The sequence below is a fragment of the Galendromus occidentalis genome, unplaced genomic scaffold (assembly GCF_000255335.2).
Source record: "Galendromus occidentalis unplaced genomic scaffold, Mocc_1.1 scf7180000077121, whole genome shotgun sequence".
Classification (NCBI taxonomy): domain Eukaryota; kingdom Metazoa; phylum Arthropoda; class Arachnida; order Mesostigmata; family Phytoseiidae; genus Galendromus; species Galendromus occidentalis.
In genome coordinates this window covers 878,803-893,709 of record NW_003805109.1, presented here as the reverse complement: position 1 = coordinate 893,709, position 14,907 = coordinate 878,803, and the positions used below count along the sequence as shown (strand labels likewise).

The 14,907-nt window shown below is 50.5% G+C and overlaps 2 protein-coding genes and 1 long non-coding RNA gene across 3 annotated transcripts; 1 reads left to right on the top strand and 2 right to left on the bottom strand.

The window, feature by feature from the left end:
* Window positions 1-3,879: 3,879 nt before the first annotated feature.
* Window positions 3,880-6,788, bottom strand: LOC100898638 (ubiquitin carboxyl-terminal hydrolase 8). The gene is made up of 2 exons (XM_003741137.2): window positions 5,001-6,788; window positions 3,880-4,883 (listed from the first exon to the last, which is right to left on the bottom strand). The coding sequence occupies exons 1-2, from the start codon at window positions 6,786-6,788 to the stop codon at window positions 4,473-4,475; spliced, it is 2,199 nt and encodes a 732-aa protein (XP_003741185.1). The 3' UTR covers window positions 3,880-4,472.
* Window positions 6,789-8,800: 2,012 nt separating this feature from the next.
* On the top strand, window positions 8,801-10,465 carry LOC100909299 (GPN-loop GTPase 3). The gene is made up of 5 exons (XM_003741047.1): window positions 8,801-9,037; window positions 9,224-9,362; window positions 9,454-9,597; window positions 9,867-10,095; window positions 10,220-10,465. The coding sequence occupies exons 1-5, from the start codon at window positions 8,923-8,925 to the stop codon at window positions 10,409-10,411; spliced, it is 819 nt and encodes a 272-aa protein (XP_003741095.1). The 5' UTR covers window positions 8,801-8,922; the 3' UTR covers window positions 10,412-10,465.
* Window positions 10,466-12,974: 2,509 nt separating this feature from the next.
* LOC100898498 (uncharacterized) lies at window positions 12,975-14,630 on the bottom strand. Its single transcript, XR_003777088.1, has 6 exons — window positions 14,345-14,630; window positions 14,073-14,207; window positions 13,888-13,990; window positions 13,648-13,778; window positions 13,424-13,513; window positions 12,975-13,288 (listed from the first exon to the last, which is right to left on the bottom strand). It is a non-coding gene; the product is annotated as an uncharacterized LOC100898498 (long non-coding RNA).
* Window positions 14,631-14,907: the final 277 nt, after the last annotated feature.

Here is a 14,907-nt window from a genome sequence, read left to right as displayed (position 1 = left end):
CCTGAGGAAAAACATTTCCATCAAAATCCGAGAAAAATATCCCGGATTTCAATGTAAATTGTGTTTTTCCCGGGTTTCGGAGCCTGCAAGAAAAGGGTATGAAATGCAGGACAGCAGGGAAAAACGACTCGGGGTTGCTCCAGGGCTCGGAAACTTTCAGAAAAGCATGTCAAACCAGGCGATTGTCATTTTCAAAAAAGAATGTTTACTTGTGAGCCTTTCGAGACGGACTCCCAGTGCGCGTCCCTCGGACTTCGGGAGTGCGTCAAGGATTTCTCCAGAAGAAGGGACATCGCCGGTATCAGCGGTGAAGCGGATCGGGCTTCAGCCAGTTTTCGAGAGCCGGCTCAAGGTTCTCCTACAACGATGATGATCTATGATGGGAAGGAAGCACAAGCCAGGAAGGTTTCCCAACTCGACGGGACAGGACGAAGTGCAGAATGATATTTCCCCCAACTCCCAACTTTCGTAGAGGACTTCAATAACTCGAAGCTATCTCGGGGGAATTCAGAGCCCGGCTCTCTGTAAGAGAATCGACAGTGGCTGCTTCGATGATTAGGCTTCCTCACACTCCACAGCGAGGAGGGTCCCCGGCTTAAGTCCATGGGTGCGGGCGGATGGACGGTAATTGGATGCATCAATTCACACCTCGCCTGAGAGTAGGATTCCTGGACCATTATCGAGCAGCTCGACTTCGAGATGTTCAGATGCGCCGGACACGGTCTGTTCCAGAAAAATTTGGAGGGCGGGAAATGGGCGGAATTCTGGCCAGTTGCGTTGAAGATGCCTTGGGGCGTAGGGAGGCGACGGCTCCAGCGTCGCCCGATCCGAGGCACTCACGATCAGAGACATAAGACCTCGTTCAACGAACGCCCCCTTCGACCAACATCTCGAATGACAGACTTTTTTTCTCGAAAAAATTCATTCACCGAGAGTTCGCTGTCAATCACTTGGACTTCCCTCGGTACCGATATTCGTGATCGGAAATGTCACTCATTCCGGATGAGTCGGGTAGATGGACGGAGTCGAATTATTTTGTCGAGTTCTCTTAGGAGCCTATTGGAGATTGGAACTGATGACATCTCTAACTCGTTTATATGATGACACTTTTCGGACACGCATCGGGCGGTACGATCGAGCTTCTATCGTGTTTGCTCTCCGTACGAGTACTCGACGCCGACCAGTGGGTGGTGAGCACCATTCCTGGATGGGTGAACGGAGTGAAGTCTCCTCGAGCTCGGAAGAGCAAACAAAAGCTCTTTTCGTCGGTAGAGTAGTCTGTACGGAACCATGCCGATGTTGCCTCAGGACGAATGAGTCTGACAAATTCATATGCTTCACTGTGGATGACTGAGCACAGTCGTTTGCGATGCATGCGCATGGGTCCCATCAGTTCAGTCGGGTGTCCCCCTTTGTATGACCAAGTTACAAAAAAAGTTCCGTATCTGCTCATTTCAGAGTGATCGCAAAATGTGGGAGGAACTAGAGACCGGTGCACACGAAGGTGGGATGGCCGAGAATTTAGTGTGGTCGTCTCGTCATATACCGATCCGAACTTACTTGAGAAACCTTGGATTGAGCAGGAGTTCACTCATCATGAGCAGGCAGCCGATTTCTCTGACTGTGGGTGGTGTTTTTTTCGGGTCTCTGTAGGTTCCATGGCAAGACTATCTAGCATCCGAAAAGTCTGACTCAAGCAACTCCGCTCCGCGTCGCGGGCTCTCGAGCCCCTCATGAAGGCGAGGGATAATCGTAATTGGGACGTTCGATCTCCCGAAACATTCACCCGAGGTTCCAACCGCATCCACACAGCGCTGCCGGAGAAGACCAGAGAGATTTCGCCGAGCAGACAATTGAAGGAATCGCTCGAGGAAAATATATTTTCCAAAATCAACCTCTAGGACGTTTTATCCAGAGGCGACGACCTAGAGAGTGACGGGAGCATCGCAGGAGCTGTTGCGATTTGCTCTTGAGATGCTCCGAGGTCATCTCCTGACGACCGGGAAGTGGCAAATGCCGCGGCCCACCGGACGAGGCTGCTGATTTTCACCGACGAGTGAAGAGCTGGAAACGATCGAACAAGGAGGCGCGGCGAGGAGGAGGTGCGAAGAAGAGATCAAATGCGTCCGGAACAAAAGTCATGTTTGCGCTCAATTGAATTCGTCAATTCTGGCCGAAAGGAGGAACAAAGTACAGAGGTTCCCTATGGCATGAAGACCCGATCACCTTCCGGTATCAGGTCCGCTCGGTCTTCACGACGTATTCGGAAATCACACGGTGTAGTTTCGTAGCAGGATAGAAAAGCAAACAGAGCGTCCGACTCCAAACCTGTTCAATGCGCGGTCGCGGTTTTTAAGGCGACATTTCTGACCGGAGGTGGCCACTGACCACAATCCACAATGCTGGAGTGCTTTGCTCAAGCGTGGAGTGATTTGTCAAGGCCGGGTGAAAGTGACTTAGGGTCAAAAACTCCAACTAGGGGTCGGACTGAGCATGAATTGACCACTCCACTGTTTCTGCACGGGGTTTTTATTTCAGCCGGTCGAACAAAAACGCTCGTGGTCGGTGTCCGAACGCCGATGAAGCTTACAAAGCTCGATCCTCGCCGCCGGCTACTACTACAAAAGCAGAACTCTGTCGTTCTCAGGTACAGAAGCAGCGACTGAAAACTTCGGAACTCACGATGCGAGGATTCGGTTTTGTGGTGGGTGCGGTGAAATACTGACTGAGTATGTGCTGGAGGATATGCTTCAGAGTCTGAAGTCGCTGTTCCATTGCAGGCATTTTTCGGACTGGCCGTCCTGGCTCAAACGACGGTGGCAAGCCACGGCGGCCACTCGACTACCCATCGAAAACAAGATGTATGGGTTTATCAAACGAACTAAGGATCATGAAGCCAACTTGCAAAATTCCATTCGTCGTTGACCTCTGGAACGATTCCAGGACCACGGCAACTACAATTTCGGATATCATATCGTAGACGGCTATGGGGCGAAGAATGGGCGCGAGGAGCATGGCGACGGTTACGGCAATAAGAAAGGATCATACTACCTGCAAGATGTCGACGGTCGATGGAGAAAGGTGACTCAAACATCGGAGCAGTAGTGAAACCCTCGGATCAGACTCGGCCTAGAGGACGAGAATCCAATTCAACATTTTACAGGTGGACTATGTCGCCGACGGACATGGATTCCGAGCTCGGATCCATACGAACGAACCAGGAACCACCGGGAAGGATGCTGCGCATGCAGAATACAACGGACCGCATTCAGAAGGACATGTGCCTTCGGGGACTTATGGCCATCACCCCCACCACGAAGGGCACGGGCACGGGCATCATGGAGGCTACCGGGGCCATCATCATGGATACTAAATCATGATGGCTTCCCCAGTGAAATGGATTTAGATTCGGGCGGGAAGTTGCAGTGCGGGTCTCGTTCACGCCTACAATAATGATGACGCGTGCCCCCGTCCCCCGGTAACGTGGGCTCTTCATCGCGTCACCCGTCGAATGGATATCTAGTCTTCGATTTCCCCTCTAGAAGTGACACGGAGCTTGCCCCCTGAGAACTCTCAACTCATTCCTTCTGTGAGCCGAGCCAGGTTCCTCTTCCTCTCTTATGGCATCCTCACCTCCCTGAACTCTTCTCGTTTCACTCTAGGTGCATTGAGGAGAGCGAATGAAGTATTCTAGTGTTCATTAGATTCTCGCGATTTTCAAAAGAATAAATCCTACAAGAAGATCAATATCATCTTCCTTCAGCTATTTAGCGCGACTGCTCGTGCCTGAGCCTGCATCGGAAACGCTGCATGACGCATCCTTTCCAGCGGTCCTTGGGTTGCCAATTACGCAATGAAAGAACACGCGCCGAGTAAGTTTCACATCAGGAGCTTTCTGTGATATGTTTCCCATATACATTTATTCAAAGGGAATCGCATTGCGTCTGTTCGGGACAGCACCCCGGAACCACGTAGGTGTTGTCTTATCGGAATGTACAATTCTAAGCTCTGCTATACACAACGACCCTGTTATAAATTACGGACCCATTCCATGAGCTCTACCAACGCCCCGCTCGCCATTGAATGGATGTGTCGGGGGCAGACGTATCAAGATGCCGGCAGGAATCACATTCTCCACTATCAAACAAAAGAGAGGATCAACAACTCCGTAACTATCGAGGTTATTGGCTCGAAAAAGCAACAAAAACATACCCAGGGAACTCTTTATCACTCCGGGTTTCCCGCTGTGCTTCAGCAGAAGACTGGTAACCTCGGATCTGCGTGAGCCTTCCAACCCGAAAATATTGCGGAAAATTGCATGGAAACAGAGTCTCCGGAACCGAATCAGTCGTTAGGAGGACTGTGAATCATCGAGACGTTGAAGCTAAATAAGACAATGATTAACGTAGTGTTCGGAGGGATTCTCCTTCCAGCCCAGAGATTTCAGTCGAACGCACGGCACCGGCCCCCATTCAGCTCTCATCGCACATATAGAAAGCAATATAGGTATTCCTCTTATCTGAGTCTGCTAGCATCGGGTTCTCGGTGACGATCTGATCATCGTACTTGTGCCATAGATTGGAAGACAGACTTTTACAAAATGCGACGTAGTGACCCCGATCCAGTTCACCGTAGTGATTGACAACCGCGTAGAGATGATAGCTTTTGGATTTAGGCTGTGTTTTGAAGTCGAGGTATTTATCTAGGCTGATAACGTTCTCGAACTCGATGTGATTGTTGGCTTTTTGGCGCGTGCTATCTTGGAAGTGGCGGAAACGCAGGAACGTTATCACCAGAACTTTGGGCAATCGTGCAATCCTCTCAGATTGCGTGGCCTTCTGCTGGCTATTGCAATGGGTGCACTTGTAGTCAACAACCTGAGTCTGGAACCAAAGAATCGTGAATTTAGGACGCGTTACTCGTTCCCGGCTCCCGACTCTCGATTTATCATTTCTTATCATATCCTCCGACGGTCGGAGAAATCAAATTACAGTACTCACTTGAAAAGCTTCTTGTAGACAATCATCCAAAGTGAGTTCGGGCCTATCCGGTATCGGCAAGCCCAGCGAGAAGGTGACATCGAATTTATAGGAAGAGTTCTTGCACGTTCGACACTGACGCTGAATGACTGTCAAGCCCTCGAAGATATCTCCGATAATCGACCGGCTTTCGTCGTGACGTTCAGTGAAGAATTTGTTTAAAGCGATCTCGACGTTATTCTCATCGATTTCCGGTATTTCGCTGCGCCGACTCTTGTGAGAGGCACGGTTCAATACGTCGTGTAGTGTCGACAGTAGATTGGTGATGAATTCGTGGGCGCACTCATGAGAATTTCGCTTGAACTGAGGGAATGCGTTGAAGACTTCCCTCCAGAAATTCGTCAACGACTCCTCATCGCCTCCATAGTACAAGTAGTAGAGCACGTTCTCGAAAAGTTCCGGTAATAATAGTTGCTCCTGCGTCAAGTCGGAATCGTCGGTCGCGATGTCGTTCTTATACTGGCCTTGAAGAAAATAGGCGGCTAGATTCCGGGTGTGAGAAAGACACTGAAGGGAGGCATTGATATAACACGAACAGCCCAAGTTGCGCAGTCCATGCGTTTTGCTCACTCGATAAGAAGCCATATCGTGTTTATTCCGCGCGCTCCCGGGTAGAGTGCTCGGCTTAGAAGCACGATCGACTTCAGGTTTCACTAGAGATTGCTCGTTCACGGATGCTATTTCCGTCAAGGAACGCGATCTCGGTAAAGCGTTCTCATTCGATGTTGGACCTATCGATTCACCGCTATAAGGTTTCACGGGACGATTCGAAGAGGACGGTCGTTCTGGAATCTGAAGAATCCTGTCTGATGGAGCCGTATCCGGCGCGGGCGGGGCACTCGGTATCGGCGTCGAGAGCACATCTAATGACGGGTAATTTACGTTGACTGAGGGAAAATGACTCGGGGGAATAGATTCGTTAAGCTTCCTCGGATGGGCATTGGTCGTCATCCGGGGGTACGAAGCCAACCATAGGCGGTATCCCCCTTTCAGTATCACCGGAAGATTTTTTAGTTTTTTCGCTTTCGAGTCATCACTTGTAAGGATGCTGTACAGAAGTCGAATAGGGTGATTATCAGGGACTCCCGCGTGGAAAGGGTTCTGAGTATCGTAATCAAGGATTACGATGTACTCGAAAGCATTTCTTTGAAGGAACATCGGATGCGACTGCAAACTTCTGGTGGCTTCTTCGAGTTCGACGCCGGTCTGAGAGGGCTTCAAAAACTTCCCCGGCAGATTGAAAAGGTACTTGTGCACCATGTGGGAGTCCTCGAACTCGGCTTGCTCTCGCAAGTCTATCACAAGGCATTTGTGATTCTCCAGCATATCATAAACCTGAGTGGCACGTCTCTGTTGATCCTGAGGATTATGGCTGATGTTATTGTTCGCGGACACTGATGCAGTCGAAGCTCTGCACAGCTTGACTTCATAGAGTTTCATTAACTCGCTCTGCAGCACTTCAGCTTCCGAAATAGCATCTGCCGCCTTTCTCAAGCCTGGATACTGGGCTTGGGAGAAATCGGGAGCGTTTTTCAGCCGTAGAGCGAGGTTCCCAAAGCGGACGAAGAAAATAAATGCTGCCTCGAGGTCCCCATCGAGCTTGGCTCTCTGAGCTTTGTCGTATAGCTGGGTCGCGGTTGTATAATAGGTCTTGCATCTCGCCGTAAGCGGCACGTCGTTTGATTTTTCCACGTTCTTCTGTAAATCTCGGAAATTGCTGTATCGCAGAGGTTTGTTTGTTGTGGACATTGTGGCGACATGGGTTGCCTGAGAAAGAGAATGGGGATTCAGTGGTGCGGCTCCGTACAATTTAAAGACTGTCGTGGAGTAGCTCTATCACCATCGAAGGTGAGCCAGTCAGCGTGAACATACGAAAAAAGTTCCAGAGAATTGTAGAACAACATGCTCCTCCCTATTTTGTTGGAGCAATTATTACTTCATCTATTAGCCGACTCGGTTCCCTAAGAATCTTCGAGATGACTCAGATGAGCTCGTGACATTCTCATCGGAAAGGACCGCTGGCCTCCACACGGGTCAATCTACTCCGAATTCCAGATAAATCACCTTTTGAGAACAGCAGCTGAGCGATCAAAACAGTGTCATGCTCCGGAGACGATGTGTTGAGAACAAGGCTCGTCGAAGAGAGTAACCGAACTTCCAAACTTTCATGAGTTTCGATGCGCACGCGATTCGACCTGTATTAATGGAGCGTTCTGTGAGGTTCTCATCACAACTAGGGCCACCGAACGGCTCACACGCTGCTCCGGACTACGGGGGCTCGGAAATCACGGCAGATATATCAACACAGATGATGGCGACGTCGATGATCTTTGCTAGCTGCAGACTAAGGTGTCGGGCGATCATCGCTCCTCTCTCTGAAGTCCGTGCGATAGATATATGTAGGTAGTTGAAGTTTTTGGCCTCTCCTCCTGTCAACGCCAACAGAGCAGTTTTCGAGGAGCGAGAATACTTGGAGCTTCAAGACAGTGCTGGCGGCTTTCCGAACTGGTTTAATGATCGGTAGTGCTCACTGTCGGACGCGCAGCTCACCTGACGGAAAAAGAGAAACGGTGTACGAGATGAACACCGAGATCACCCGTAAAATGCTCTTCCCAAAGCAAATTATCTCGAGGCTCCCTTCGGATACTGCAGGGGGCCGGCATCGGAGGAACAGAAGCCGATTTCAGAAGTTAGATCCGCGCTCCACAAGCCGATCTTCGAGCCTCCATGATTGCCATTGAGTTTCTCTGTAGGCTCGGAAGAGTTTCAGTGTCTGCACCTCGTCGCCACTTTGAGCTCCCTTGCGAGTATTTCCCTTTACCGATAAGGAGGGAGTCCGAGAAGATTGAAGTGGGGATTCTTCTCGGGAACGGGAGCCGCGATCTTCGGAGAAGGGGACGGATTCGGTCTCGAAACAAGTACTGAAGATCTTCGTTCGGCCACCCTTAGGTCATTCGGCGAACCAAGACCATCAGATCAGACCAAGGGATCTCGAAAAGGGCTCCTCGATCTTAGAGGTCGGCCCAGAGAGTCGTAGTTCCCGTGCCAACCCCGAACACGGAAGACAATAGCACCAGGGCAATACGTATCCAGGACATTCAATGCCAGTTCAGCCGGAGTTGCAACCTCACCAGTGCCATGTGTTGCCAACCTCATGCCAGCGGCTTAAATCTGTTTTTTCGCGTCGAAGGGCAGCACTACGAAGACGGTGAAGCTCGGCGCTTCGCGTGGAGTTCGTGCTTTCAGCTTTGTTCTCGAGACGCCATGGATAAGATGATTTTATGCAAAGAACCCGCGTCGGAGCCGACGAGTGATCTCCATTTCGAGGGGAGAAGGCTCACAGCTCCTCCTCGATCCGGGAGACGTTTCTCCCGACATCCTCTCACTAAGCTCTTCAGCGCTTATGAGCGGGCATGCACATTGGTCGCCGCAAAAAGCCGCGGAAAACTTAAAAACCGTTGCGGCGTTTCACTCTCGAGGAGGTGGCGGTTTTTGCCGAGAAACGAATTGGCCCTCCGTCTGAAGTTCTACGCAAGTCTCCACGCTAGTCTCCACGCTTCGGCCGTCGCGTCGGGACTGTATCATCTCTGGAACCCATTCCAATCAGCGTCAGGTGAGCGCTTGATGCTTGATTGCCCACATTCTCCTCAGATGGGGACTGAAGTTCCTCATCTGAAGCGTGGGTATCCAACAGCGTTCAGAATTCAAAGTTCGCGCGCCGCGTCTCCGTCTGATCCATGTGTCGCAGGCATTGTTTTGTTGCAGTCGTATGCTACGCACTCGCTGGCTTTCTCTACTCACCGGGAGCGCGCAGGATGTCTGATCGAATTTGAACACCAAGTGAATTCTTCCTTCTCGTAGCCCGAGCTCCGAGCTGGTGGCGATGCGGTTCGCACAACTGGTGATGGGTCCTGCGGGCTCCGGCAAATCTACCTTCTGTTCGACGATGGTCAAGCACGCGGAAGTTTCGAAGAGGATAATAAATATCGTGAATCTCGGTATGTTCTTCGCGGCATCCGAAGAGATTTCTCAGGCTCGTTCGAGTCGTCTTCAGAGGCGATTGGGGTCGGCCATACTCTGAGTTCGAGTGATTCTTCCCGGATTCCCGTCCTTGAATCTCATGTAGACCTAACGAAGATCAAATTCGAATCATAATGAAGTTCCCCGCAATTTTTCTCCCGCAGATCCCGCTTGCGAGTATTTCGACTACTCGCCGGTCTTCGATCTCAGGGACCTGATCCAGGTCGATGATGTCATGGAAGATGATGACTTGAAATTGGGCCCAAACGGGGCCCTAGTTTTTTGCCTGGAATACATGATCAGGTAAATCGGGCAGCTCTCTCATATGGCCTATCATGCAGCCCATCGATGAAAATCAGCGTATGTGTGCAATGGATTCTCGATCCTTTTACAGAAACACTGAATGGTTGGAAGAAAAACTGGCAGATTCGTCCGATGACGACTACTTTATATTCGACTGTCCCGGTCAGATAGAACTCTACACGCACCTTGATGTCATGAAGCGCTTCAATGAGATGCTACAAAAGATGGACTTCAGGTGAGCGCCCGACTCGTTTCTCCCGGAAACCCGATGAGCATTGCCGGCAGATTCCCGATTCCGAATGATCGCCCGCTGTCGCTGTCGCAACTGAGATTCGGGAGCCATCGATTCAGGGAAAATCTCGAAAGCGTGTGTGCCTGGGAATTCCAGAGCATTGGCATTCTGAGCAATCTCCGCGGCATTGGCGAAAGAACCTGATCGATTTCGACCGGCTTCCCGCTGTTATCGCTATTCTTCCGCTATTAAATTCACCCCTCGGTTTACAGAGTTTGCGGCGTGTACTTGATAGAATCCCAATTCATGATAGAAACGCACAAGTTTTTCTCCGGAGTGTTTTCGGCGTTGAGCTCGATGGTGAACTTGGAGATTCCGTACGTCTGTATTCTCACCAAGATGGATCTCCTCAACGCAGCGGGCCGCCGGCGAATCGGGGAATTCGTCGATAGTGATGCGCAAGCGCTCCTGGACGGGAGCGCCGAAACGATGTCCAATCCGGTAGGTGTCACATAAATAGGTGATTTGCTTGACGAGTCACCCGCGCTTTCCCGCTCTCGGGGATTCTTTGTTCATTAGACAGCATGACTTCAGTTTGACTCATCGCACTCGATTCACTTTGCAGAAATTCGAGGCTCTTTCGCGGGCGGTGGCCAAAGTGGTCGATGACTTCTCCCTCGTGAGATTCTTCCCTTTGAATATAAAGAACGAAGAATCTATTGCTGATGCTCTAATGCTTATCGACAACGCGATCCAGTATGGCGAGGACCTCGACGTGCGGACGGCGGAGTTCGAAGAACCGGATAATGAGGATTAGAATCGTCTCGAGGCCTGTAAATAAATTAATTATACACGTGTACATTACCGCTCTCGATAACTCTGACTCTTGAATAGAATGAGCGTATCCCGCAAGACTTATTATCGTCATCATCCTAGTATTGAGCGCGCTGCCGTTATGTTGGTAAGTTGCAGATAATGAGTACACAGTGAAGCCCTTATATCAAATCCCATGAGCCGGAGTCTCCGGGATTCTTTTCTGATAGTAAGTCATTGGGGGTCTATGGAGCTCAACATTGAGATCGACTCCTCTACCTCGGGGTTCGTAAGCTTTCCTCAGAAACCGATTCCAGTTTGCGGGGGAGAAACTGTTTCGGAGAACATCAGGCCTCTGAGGATTCTAGGTGCATGAGTCTACTCTCGTGATACGCTTCTGAGCGCCGCGTCACCTCAAATTCGCCTTGATTGGAGCCACGATTTGCCGACGCCGCGCCGGTGCGAGAAGATGCTCTTTCTCGCTAGGTTGTGGCGGATCAAGTTTTTTCCCTCGGGCCGCCCTATCTACTGGGAAGGTGGGTGGGTGGCGAGGCGTCAGATGAATGTTTGCGTGCTTCTCCGAAGCGGGAAGAATACTCATGGAATCGATTTCTGATGCTTCCGTCGATGGACCGCCCCGAATGATATACCGCGAAACCTGAAGCTCTATCGGTACTCGCTGACGGGTAGTGCCCGAACGGAACGAGCGTCTACCCAAACATCATTGGGGCGTCTCGATCGAGTGGCCGTCGGATGACCTGCGACTCCGTGAAATTGATGTAGAGACTCCCTGCTCTACACGGACCTCTGGGATGTCCCTCTCCTGATTCCCCTGGGAGAAGCTGAGCGGATTCCGTACATCTGCTGGCTTTTTTCTCATCCACATCGAATGCTGAACTAAGTTCCGAGACCGGTTGCTGCATGGGGATGCGAGATCGCAGTGTCATTCCTTGCCTGGACGCACTTATGAATTCGATGCAATGAGGCTTGAGTGAAAAACTGGGCCACCGAGGTCAAGCATGAGCCGGAATCCGATCGTCTGGAGCATGTAGACGATCTCTGGTAGCCCCGGTCGATCTGGAACTCCTCAACAACTAACTTAAGTTATTTGTTAACTTTGAGCGCGACTATGGGCCCTAAGCGGAGGCTGATTCTTGCAATAACCTCGATATGACAGACTGGAGATGATACCACGATCTGTCGGATCGGATCTTAGAGCGAATTTATGCAGCAACCGAAACCCCGAAAGTCCTCTGATTATAATGAGATCCCCCATGTCAGCGCCCGCGCGGTTTTGAGCCAAGGTTTCCGTCGGTGGAGAAATTCGTTTGAGAGCTTCATGTTGTATGATTGCTTTATCGTGTTCTCTCGTTACAGGGCGGAGTCCTTGTTCCTCTGGGCTATTATGATGTCCGCAGTTACGAATATTGTTCGGTCGGATTAAGAGGCTTCTTTTCGACAGCGTTAGCCATGTTGTGAAATGCGGTCCTTGGACGAGTCTCCATTTGTGAATTGTCCGGTACTCTCTTATTTTGTTTTGGTCTTGAGTTACTGCGCGGGATAGACTGAATTCTTCCGAGATGCTCACCCACCAATACCCTCGATAATCAGGAGAGATTTTGTTTTGAGCATTTCAACGCCGCGCGATGAATGGAGGAAACCCAGGAGGCTTCGAATTGGGCTTCGGTGCACGGGGAAGCGGCCCGCGCACTCTTGCTTTGGTCGACTCGTCAGTCTTCAGAGGGTCTTGCCTCTCCTGTGGACTGTTTAGCTTTGCCTCGAGCACGCGCTCGTCATCCTCCTCGCTCCCCGGTGCCTAATGTGATTCCCGTGTTCTCAAGCAGAGGGAATAGCAACAGGGGAACATGTGTTCCCGCAGTATAAGCAAGCAAGGAGGATCCGAACCGAATTTCGTTGTACATTTCCGTGAACCGAAGCAGTTCCCGACGGAAGCTACTCCTAAATTGTGACGTGCGAGACAATTGAGAGGGTGCGAAGGTGAATCGTCGCCTACTCGTGAAGTTGACGTGTTTTGTGTACGGGATGTTCCGCCTCTGAAGCAGCAAACACGGATTGGATGTCGTGAGGAAAACTCTCGACGTTTTATAGTGATTGAGTAATTACGGCTCGTTGCATCTCATTCTTCGCTCGACCCACGAACCCACTGGCTGACCGACGTGGGCTTCCCCGTTCTCTTTTGCCAAATTCTTTTTCCTGCGTCGTGATAATGATTCCGACATCAGTTAGGGTGAGCCGTAAGACATTTTTGAACCCTCATCGAGTCAAGAGAAGATAGACTGATTCTCGCTATGCAAGAAGAATTTTGTTCGGCCTCGTCGCTCGAACGACAGAAAAGCCCGCGCCATTAAAACATCATTAAGAATCATTTATATGGAGAAAAGGAAAGGACAGAGAGTCATCGCCCTCTCTCCCGACGGAAATGCTCCCGAAGTTTTACACATTGTTTGAGGAATCATCTAGGAGAGAAGCGATTCACAGCAACATTTTTCAGGTAATTTGCTCATGGTGTCTTTTCGAAAGGAATGACCCCGATCGGCACGAATTGATTCTCCTCAAAGCTTCCGGAGGAAATATTTTATTCATTCGGTATCTCTCCCCACATGATCCGAAATATTCCACAATAATTACGTATTTACAAATTCACCCCATAGCTTTCAGTCCTCATCGCCTTTTAGTTCGAAATATTCGATGCTCAGTTACCATCTCTCTTTGTTCCTATGCCTTACTAGATCAGTAGAGAAGACCAATGCGGTTCACCATCGTTGAGGATCGGCGTGGCAGACTCGTGGACCTCCTATCGTAATAACCACCGTAGGCTTGCGAGAGACTCGATAATGTCGGTATCGATGGGGTCCTCCGGCTGGAGAAGAGGAGTTATGGATCAGCTTATTTCAAACAGCATGAGTAGATAAATATATTCCTTAAGCGTTAGCTCGAAATGCGTCTCCACGATGAGCTCGGTGTTAGTGGACGCTGGATCGATCGTTTCGCTCACCTCAAGCTCGACGATGCATACCTAGAGGTCGTGTGCGCTTCTGGAAGTCTTGGATAAGAAGATGCCAAGGTGAAGAAATCCGTCGTCAACCTATTGGTCGATCGGTTCAAAATTAGTGTGTCCCCTCGTATTTGTTGAACGCAAAGTCTGGTCAAGCCATTCGAACGTGGCCGATTGAATGATTGCCAGACAATTGATTACCGGCCTCCCCCGAGGCAACCCACCGATAAGTATCCGACCTTGGAACATAGTTGCAGTAACACTGAATCGTTCCTCGAGACAGACAACGAGTGCATGATGTGACGTGGAAATGCACATTCCGAGCAACCACAGCGGGTCTCACGGACCGACGAACCTGAAATTGAACGATTATACGTCGTGATTAGCGAAGTAGTGTCAAGCTCCAATGTAGTTTGGGCTTGCGAAAATCAGAGGACGAGTTTTGCAACGATGGCGGAACCAACCGATCTACTTCTCCACAGTCGGGCATCGGGAGCCGGGGGGGAAACACTTCGCTGCCTGGACGGAAGCGCAACTTCGGCGCTGTTCCTACCGAAGGAATAATTCCTTTCAGAAAAATTTCAACTGGTGGCTCAAGGTGTTGTGCTCTGGGCCTGCCTAAAGAGTCGGGTTTACTCTATAAAACCACCTTGGGTACAACGACGACAGTGACAGATTCAGCGACGATCGCGTGATCAATCTGACCGGCTCCTCAAAGAGTCGTGGGACTCGTGAGGGAATTCTAAGATTGTCGTCCTGTTCTTTCTTCGTCACGCGTACGCTCCTGGAATCGTGAGCGCGAAATTTAAGGAATGAGAGATTGCCCGACGCGCTCGGTCTTTCGATTGAGAATCGCGGATCAGCTGCAGAGCATCATCAATTTTTCTCAGATCGGACGGCGAACTCCCACGAATAGCTCACCTGGTTCGTCGGAGAAGGCCTTCCACTGGTGATGAGCTCCGGGTCGATTTATTCCGCACGCTGAAAGTCCGAGACAAGCCCGACGGCGACGAGGACATGGTCACCTTCCACGTGGATGATCGATTCCTGCAACACGGTACGAGGGACGAGCCTGCTGCACTTCGAACCTTATGGCACCGTGCAGCTTCTCCACTAGCATAAGAAATCGGTCCGGGAACCAAATTTTTTGGCAATAGCTGCCAAGCGAATAAACATAGATGTACCTCCTGCTGCGGCGCGGCGTACTTGACCACTAAGGCTACTGAGACCAAGGGAAGGGGAAAGAAGGTGAAAGGAATGCGGTGTCAGGCTACCAGCCGCCCGAGCGGCTTATGATGCTGGCTGCAGAACGCGAAGCATGAACTCGACCGGAGATTTCACTGAGCTCGTGGGTGCGACCAGAGTCTCATTCACGCACACTCGGGGCTGGAGCTCCGCGATTCATTTATTCGCGAGACTTTTTCGCGTTAAAATTTCCTGACGTCTTCAGATGGATCGATGGAGGCATACTTCGTGGTTAGCAC